Raw genomic sequence first — 9,499 nt, forward strand, 5'->3', positions numbered from 1 at the left:
TGAGGAGAGGGTGGTTTACCTCATGGGATAGACGTTGGGAGCGGATCCTGCCTCTTCCTTCCTGCCCCTCTTGGTTTAGGGGCAGGGACATCAAGGCGGCCTTCCTCCGGTTGTGCTGGGTGGCGGTTGGTCCCTGTCGCCGACAAACCTTCTTCTGGGGTGGGGGGGGACGGGGGCGACAGTGTCATATCACACGGCTGTAGGAACCGGGGGTCGAGGGAGAACCTGCCTCACGGAAAGGCCCCGCGCTGGCAGCCCGGCTCTTCCTCTGCCGTTATTGCTTGTTTCGGAAGAAGGACTAAGAAAGGTCTCTGAAAGGTATTTTTACATAAAACAAACAAACAAAAAACCCCACAAGAAAGAAGCAGACTTCTCAGTAAAAAACAACAACGTCCTTTCTGCTTTCTTTCTTCCCCCATCTTTAAAAAAAAAAAACAGCAAAAAACAAACCCCACATGGATAAGGAGGAACTACTGAGCTTCAGCCTTGCTTAGTAAGGAGGGAAGTTTCTTCAGTCTTCACAGTTTCAATCTTTGCTTTTCCTCAGTTTCTCATAAATGTAATACTGGCAAGGAGGATTCTCCGTGCCTTGTTTTTTGTGGCGGCATGAGTTTTAGTACTGGGATGCTTTTTGCTGTCTTCTCAGTTGTTTTGATAGACTGATGTGGGAGTATTATGTGTTGGCTAAAATACATAATGTACGTATTATGTACTGGCTAAAAAAGCAACCTTTTTATTCTGAGTTGTTATATTTGTTAGGGTATTTTTATCCCTAGACCGTTTACACATCCAGTTCAAAATATATATCTTGCCTTCTTCCCTCCCCCCTCCAATTCCCCGATTTATAATCTCACTTGGAGTTTAAAAAAAAAAGTTGGTATTGTTGTGAGTGGCTCTCTTACAGTATGTCTCAGTGCAAAAAAACTCACGGTTTTTCACTGTGCATAACAAATGCACAGGCAGTTGTGTGCATGACAAAAAGGCTGCGCAGATACAGAGTACTTTAGCTTTATACCACTTCTCACAGCCTGTAAAACCTGCTATAGAGAGTGATGTATTTTCTAACTAATAATTAGGTTATGAGCTGCCATTAATTAGTTACTTATGTGTGAGAATTAGTTCTGCTGTGGACCATTGTGCTCATTTCTGTATGAAAAGGATGAAGACTAGGGTACAACCTTCTTTAAGCACACTGAAACAATCAATCAAATATAGCAATGTATTTTAAGTGTTATTTAATACACCAAAAGTTTGAAAAAAGGACAGCAAGAAAGATGTAGGTTTTTATAAGCAGCAAAGACTATACATAAATGGGTCACTAAGCAAAAAGGGAACTGGTGGGGAAACAATGGATTTGAAGTATACATGTAAGCTTCATTGAAGATCTGGCATACAAGTAGGATAACATTTTCCTTTTTGTTTTTTAAGGCATTTTATAAAACTACTTGCAAGAGCACATGGAATACACTATTAATACAAGCAGTAGCACAGTTTGGCCTATTACAGAACTATGGTTCGACTAACGATGGACCTAATTGCTAAAAGTGTCAGTCACAAGAATCGCAGTGAAGAGGACTTTGGACAGTATCTGCGAAAAATAACTCATTTGAATTTATCAGACAAAAACATAGATGCAATTGTAAGATTGATTTTTCTTTATTTCTTATAACCTGACTACTCAAACATTTTGTAGTTACTGTTCTGATGAGTTGTTTGTCATTGTGGAGACAAACAAGCAAAGCCAAGTTTCTATTTTCTAGCAGCTGTATTATTGTTTAACATTTATATTGACTTGCGATTAATCCTTAATAATGCATCTGCTTTAAACATGAACTAGCATTAAACATGCTTCAGCATTCACTGCTGTTATTGTGTGGAACACTGCTTGTATATGACAGTGTTCAAATGAATTTTAAATGCATGTGCCTTTGAAATGTGAAAATAATCTTTGAGCTGTAACTTTTCATATAAAACATAAAAACGGGTGACTGAACTCCAACAGTCTGCAGGATTTATTATTGACCTGCCACTTTTTTGTTTATGTGGCAAAAATCTCGCTGAAATATTCTATTTACCTGAAACTGTGGAAATATGTATCATCTGTGTAGCAGACAAGAACGATATTATCAGTACACTAACTACCTTTGCCATTAATTAATTAAAATAGAAAATCCATTTAAGCAATTACACAAAAGAGATGAACTGGAGTGTTAAAGCAAAGTATTTTTGGCTGTATTTCACAGAACCATTCTAGAAATCTGCAGCTCTGGAAAAAAAAAGAAAATCAAAACAATGTGCTATTTTGATTATTTTGTACAGTTGCTATATTGTAAAGGAGCTTTCAGGAAGTCTCCAGAATGGAAATGAAAACTCCGCTTGCTTACCTCTTTAGCCACTTAAGAAAGAGAGTATTTCAAACTTTTCCTATGGAATATAGCCAGGCTGTTGCCGTTGAATCAGTAGATGTAGGGCTTTGGCAGCAGTGCTCTAGCCCTATCAAAATCTTAGCTATAGTATTCTTGAAAACTTTAGGTCTGAGGTTAAAAAACGAAGTTCATATTTTCAGCAACAGTTTGGTTTTTTATTTAAAGACTTGTATTTATTGATGTTACCTTTATAAAAATGCAAACTGTGGAATAGAAGAAGATGTAAGGAACTAGTAATTTTGCAGATCAGATTTTTTTTTTTTAAGGAAGTAGTAATGATATTACATACTATTAAGTGCAACACTTTATTTTTATTCATCATTAATGCCATATTTTTCTAGTCTTGGGAATTTTACAAGAGGTTGTTAACTCACAGCACAATCTTTTCAATCTATCTGTGATTTACTCCTTAGATTTCAGAGGAAGTCTGAGAAAGCAAAGGGGAGTTCAGGAACAGGACGTAAGCCAAGTGAGGTTAACAGATTTGGACTAGTGTAGTGGCTTTTTCAAATTAGTCAGGTTAAAATCTACTTCTTTTAAAAAAAAATTGCTCCCTGGGGCTTATTTATTTAAAAAATAATCCATGACCTTTTCATTTTCAAAGACTAAACCTGCAGAACTTAACACAGTCCTCTTTCCTTTGAGTTTAATAATAGGCAATTATACAGGTTTCAGTAAGTACTGAGTTAATTCAAATTCCCTCAAGATACTGAGCACATTTTGAAATTGCTGAACCCTGAACAACTGAATTGTTGTGTATGGTGGACTTACTTTAAAAGTGTGATTTCGGTCAAGATTAAATAGCTTGTTCTATGTGAAGAGATCCATGCAAGCAAATGGGTTTATTCAGCCCGCTCCTAGGAACTTGCACAGCCATGGCGAGTTACTAATTTGATCAGTCTATTTGATGAGGACTGGTTTATCATATGCCACAGAGAAGTTTTACAGAAATTCTTATAACAACATGTGACCTTTTTAGTTGTTTAAGAAGAATACATTCAAGAAACTTGACATTTGAGTGGAATCTTAGGCTTGAAAGTGTATTAAAAAACATGGAAGTATAAGTTTTTGTATAAATCAGTATTCCTTTGCCAAGAACTGGTTTCCATTACAGTTTTGTTGGAGACACCTATACTAACAATTATGCTTTTCTGAAATTCACCTGAGGGAAGGCAGGGAAGGAAATGAGGTCACACAGGATGTGATGTACCTCTTGATGGTGGCTGTAGTTCTCAACTTCTGTATGGCAGAATAGTAATGACAGATTTCAGTCTTAAATCTGATGATTACTAACACTAACTCAGTTTTCCTACGAAAAACAGTTGTTAAAAGTGTTTGTTAAAGGTAAAAATGTATAAATCATGCAGCAGACCTTAAATATAACAACAATCAACAGCTTCCAGAAGCAGGCAGTGAGGGAATGGTATGTAGCATTAATTTGTTACTGTTTATTTCAGGGTGACCTCTCTTTGTGTAAAAATCTTAGAGTTCTGTATTTATATGATAACCAAATCAGTCAAATCCAGAACTTGGACTTCGCTTCAAATATAACGCACCTTTACCTTCAGAACAATTGTATTCCATGTATAGAAAATCTCTCTTCACTGAAAAACCTTGAAAAACTGTAAGTTGAAAATCATGTCTTTATTTTACTAGTAAAAGAATAATTATGACACTAATAAATTAAAAAAATTATGTAGCCATTAAGGTCCTTTCAGCTCTTAAATTTTACTTTTCAAATGAAAGTAATTGCTTGTGTTTTTTTAATTTTGAGTATTCTGTGATATAAGTAAAGTAATGACGTATCATCTTAATGTATTTCTTTGCATTTAAATTATTTTCAGCCTAATAATAATAATAATAACAACAATATATAAAACCTCTAAAAAAAATTGGATCTGTTAGCTGTATGCTTTACTTGCATGCTAGATTGTTTACTTTTTCTACTATAATTCCAAGTATTATTAAATAATACTTTAAAGTTTGAGGGGGGGTACTATATTGAGGCCTTATGTTCACTTTTACTTTCAAAGGCTATTAAAAGTATATTGTATGCTATTCTGCAGGTATCTGGGGGGCAACAGCATCACTGTAGTGGAGGGTTTGGATAAATTAGAAGCAGTAAGGGAGCTACATATTGAAAGTCAACACCTCCCCCTTGGTGAAAAGCTTCTGTTTGATTCAAGATCTCTTAGGTCCCTGGCAGTAAGTACATTTTGAGAATTTCAATAAGCCATTAATCAGTAAATCAGTATTTTTTTAAGAGAAGGTATTAGGACTTGATCATTGTGTGTTTTCCTTTTCTGCCAATTGGTGGCATTCTTTCAAATTCTACGAAGGGACTCCCGTCCCCATTCACATATAAGCAGGGAGTCCAGCAAGATTCTCCTTCTTCATTTATTTTTCTGTGAAGGATGGAAATGAGAATAAAGAGAGAGAGGAAGTAAGGAAATAAACAGATGCCCTATACCAACAGAATGTAAATAAACTAAAGGGTGGAAATTTATCAAAGTTAGTTATCTTAGTCTATTTAGTTTGTAATTAATTAGTTTGTTCATACTTCTCCGATTTGATTGTTACATTAGTGTATTTACTGCCTCTTGTGTTTCTTTAGAGAATGCAATGGCAAAAAAAGATGCAAACTGCTTTTTTCCCCGTATATTAAGAGCAACACAATCAAAAGCATTCAGTCTTAGTTCTGCAATTTTTTGATGTTGTGGTATGTCAAGGTTTCAGGAAAGTCAACTTTTGAAGTTTTCTTTCAACATGTTAATTTCTCTGTAAACATTAAATGTATTGTTAAGGTGGTTAAAAAAAATTAGACTTTATTTACTAATGGATGTAGTTCTGTACTAAAAAAATTCATCTTGCTGTATCTCCCAAAGCGTAGTCAGGGCTTGATGAGCTTTTTTGTGAAGATAAAGAACTCACTGGAAAGTTAAGTTCTTTTGTTCTTGTGTATCATAAACATTTGACCTAGCTCTAATTCTTGCCCTTTTGAGATTAAGTAATGCAAGACATGTATTGCCATTTTCCTTTAATAGCAATGAGCCATTCCTGTGACAGCACTTCTATTTTGTTCCTTCTATATTGGAGAAATAATGAAAGTAGAGGGAAGTTATAGAGCTATATTCTTCCAAGGATGATAACTCATATACTTCAGTGTTATTCAGTATCCTGGCCTAGAGTCACTACCATTTTGTTATTCGTGCCTTTTATTTAAGGTCTTTTGCTGTAGGGGTTTTTGGGGTTTGTTTTTTAAGAAACACTTTGCATTCTTGGCCTACATGTAAAAACATTCTGTTTTTATCCTTCAAGTGCTAAGTGTCTGTTCTCTCTTTAAGACATCACTTCCTTATCTTCTTCTATTTGTTTTTGGTTCTTAATGCTGTCAGAGATGAAAGAGCCAAAAACATAGGGCCATATAGCTCTCTATGCACCATGAGCACATGTTTTTATGATGAATATCAGTATCATGAATCATTTGACTGAGAAGGTTAAGTTTAGGATTATCCTGATAAGTCTTGGTTAGATTTTAGAAGGGGTTTACATTTCCTGAATATATTTGCTGAAATAGACATTTTCTAACAAATAGTAAATTCCATATCTAGTATGATTCTAAACTCACTGGATTAGGTGCTCTTTTTCATCTTTTAGAGGTGCAAGCAAGCATCATGTTCCTTTTATGTGAAACTATGTTAAGTATTTCCTGAGATAAACACCTGAAACACATTTACTTTTTATTTAGGATGTAAAGATCACTGTAACTATTGACTGTTACAAAAGGCAGACTGCATTATGTGACTCACTAGTCTTCCAAAAAAGGGGCAAGGAATAAAGGTGTGTATACAGAGAAGTTTGTAGGGTTGAGTCTGAAAGAAAAACAGCATAGTCCACCTGTTAAATGAGACTATGTGTGTACCAGATATGGATTTCAGCTCTATGCAGTTCAGATGTAACCTTGGAAAAGGCAGTCAATTTCTGTGTCTGTTACCTACTGCAAATGTAGAGTTAGTAGCACTTCAGAACTCTGTAAAGCATTTGAACATGGTTAGAGAAAAACAAAAAGTCTGTATCTGCTAAGAATTTCTGAAACAGTTGAGAAATAATCTTACTTTGGTTTGACTTAAGAACCAAAATAAACAGCATTTTAGGACAAGATGCAAAGCCAACATAAAACATAAATGTGTGAGGTATGTGGTAGTTGTATTTGCATGTTTCTGCTTCATACACTTGTTCTTCCTTTAAGAGCATTTTCTTTAAGAATTTACCACTTGACTCATGCATGGCTTGAAAAAATTAATCTTCGTTCTTTGCTTTTCTTCTTCCAGAAATCTTTGTCTGTGTTGAACATCAGTAATAACAACATCGATGAATTAGAAGAACTGGCAGTTTTGGAAAATCTTTCTTATCTTAGAGCAGTTGACAATCAACTTCAACATATGAAGGTATAAAATATACATATATGTTCTATTTAGTATGGGTAAGAAAATAGTCAAATTCATCTTTATCCCTTAATAGATGAGTAAAAATAGACTTTGCCTCTACAGTTACTGAACCTCTAACTTCCCAAACGTGCTGCCTGTTCTGATCCAAAAATACTGTCAAGGTTAAAATGGAGAACTGTTTATCTAGGATGTCCGACTTCAATCCTACGTAAAGTGGCAATTGTGCATGCATCTATCAACTGAGCAGTACATGCACAGAAGTTATAGCTATAATATAATATGTTCAAAATGTAGAGTTAGTGTGTATGTTTTGGCCATCTGAGTGACTATCAGTAGCTTAATTTCCCAAGATTAGGTGGCCATTGTTTGTTAATTAACTTGCGACACTTTACCATATTACAGTTTTAAATTCTCTAATGTAAATAAATGCCACTTCTTGGATATCAGACCATATAGCTGATTTTGCAGCCATTCTAATATCAAAATTACTTTTTGACTATTGTTGCTGGAGTAGCATAAGAAGTATTTGTCATGAAAGTATACATTGAATTTCTTTCATAAATTTCTGCTAAGGAAAGACATGTCTTCATAAGTCAGAGCTCTAACTTCCACAGTAGCAGATAAAACAAATGAAATAAAAGTATTTTTGCTCTTCTTTTTTGCAGTAGTGAATGTGGTTCAAACAATATTCTAGACTTACACTTTTCAGCTTATCTTCACAAAAGGAACAGGAGTATTGGCCATGTGATTTCTTACTATTTTTATACGTTATGATGTCTTCTACTTCTTGACATAAAGAGAAGTTAAAAAAATAATTTTAGTGTCATGCTAGTAACTGAGTATCAAATTTTATATTGAACAGTGTGCTGACACCATCATTGCATGGTGGAGGCATGGAACAAACTCTATAAATGACTTAATAAACACTGTTTTCATTTAATATAAACCATAGGCATTAGTGTTCTGCTTTTTTTTTATATTTTTTTAATTAATAAATACTAAAATGAATTGGCTTAAAACATAACCCAAATCACCAAGAAAAAGCCTTGATTAAAATAAACTCTTTCATTACCGATTTGCATATACATTCTATTTCCTTAGAAAAGTTTACTTTCATGAATTAGTAATTATTAAAATGACTATTCTTATTACATTTTAGAACAGTTAGTATCTTTTACATTAAATTTGGCAGGTTTTTTTACTAATAAGTAGATTCCAGTATTTTGTGTGCATAATCTAGCAATTATCTAAGTCAATATACTTTATCTGGACTCTTAATTTTTTACATTTTAATATTAAAAAATGTTGAATTATGCATTTCTTTTTTACTAGAGTATTATTAATGTGTTTCTGGCTGGCAGTTGTGGTTGAATTCATATAGAAATACAATTTATGTAGGCTTTTGCTGGGTAATTAAAACCATATTGGATGTGTTGGTTACATCAAAATAAAAGTAAGCTTTTCTAAATAGTCTCTCCAAAGTTTCCCTTTTGAAAAGGATTCCTTTTCTAATTAAAACATATTACAGTGATTTTTAAAATTGTCCTTTTTTCTTTTTCCTAAATACAAAAGACTTCAGTTGTGGTGATCTTAAAATATTGTCTTAGCCATTGTCTTAATATATATTGCTTATATTAAGCAGTTCCTTATTATTAAGAGCAATGATGCCAGTTCAGAGACAGTGTTTTCAGCATCTCAGAGGAAAAAACAGTGTCTTCTGAAAGAGAATAAGGAGAGGACAAAAAGACTGCATTATTCAATAACTGTGTATATATTATTTAATCATTATTAAATTTCATTATTATCAGGAGAACAAGAGTTAATATTTATCCAAATCAATTAGACATTTATATTTCTATGCTATACCGTCACAGCTTTTGAAAAATTATATGGTTAGCATTTGAGTTAGTTGCTGCTGCTGCTACCAGTTACACTTGGATCAAGTTCTGTTAAATTTTAAGTGACTATCCTGTGTGTTTGCTAAAGAATCTCCCAAGTTTTGAAAATATGGAGCAGATTGGGTATTTCTGTTCATATCTTTGCAGACCTGTAAAATGAATGACCATATTGAATGTCTAACATACAGTGTAATGCAGCTGGATATCCAACTTTCCAGCTGCAGTTACTGTGTTTTAGAGATTATATTTTAGTAGGCTCCGCTTATCACAAATCTAAGTTCATATTTAAATTTTAAAAAACTGTTGAAAAAGCAGTAGGCATGCAAAGTATATAAAAAAATAATGGCAGGTTTAGCTCTGTTTAAGGGGATTTAGCTTACAGGGAACATCTAGCAGGAGAACAATCTTATACATTCACTAAAAAATCCATTTAAAAAAAAAGTTGAGGGTCATTTTGAGTATGTTTCAATTTTTTTGCATCCCTGGACTTTGCGATTCTGTGGCTTACATTATTCTACAACTGTGATAGTTGCAAGAACTTCAGGGGGTATACAGTTGTGCTACATATACTTAATTACTTCTGCTGGCTGAGCTTGTTACGTGTAGCAAAGGCCCTTTCATTCCCACATAAGCTGCCTCCATTCTCTACCCTCTTGCCCCTCTGTTTTCAAAGCTCTGAAGTATACCTCTTTTTCATGCCAAAAGCTCTGCAACCCCTATTTTCCCA

At 34.1% G+C, this 9,499-nt stretch overlaps 1 protein-coding gene across 1 annotated transcript in view; it reads left to right on the plus strand.

The window, feature by feature from the left end:
- The first annotated feature begins 1,469 nt into the window (after positions 1-1,469).
- PPP1R42 (protein phosphatase 1, regulatory subunit 42) overlaps positions 1,470-9,499 on the plus strand; it is a 25,398-nt gene continuing 17,368 nt past the window's right edge. Inside the window, exons 1-4 of the mRNA XM_010282993.1 lie at positions 1,470-1,639; positions 3,884-4,050; positions 4,493-4,631; positions 6,758-6,874. Of these exons, the coding sequence (XP_010281295.1) occupies positions 1,511-1,639; positions 3,884-4,050; positions 4,493-4,631; positions 6,758-6,874 (552 nt within the window). The 5' untranslated portion in view covers positions 1,470-1,510. The remainder of the gene's footprint in view (positions 1,640-3,883; positions 4,051-4,492; positions 4,632-6,757; positions 6,875-9,499) is intronic.

Source organism: Phaethon lepturus, unplaced genomic scaffold (genome assembly GCF_000687285.1).
Source record: "Phaethon lepturus isolate BGI_N335 unplaced genomic scaffold, ASM68728v1 scaffold37862, whole genome shotgun sequence".
Taxonomy (NCBI): Eukaryota; Metazoa; Chordata; class Aves; order Phaethontiformes; family Phaethontidae; genus Phaethon; species Phaethon lepturus.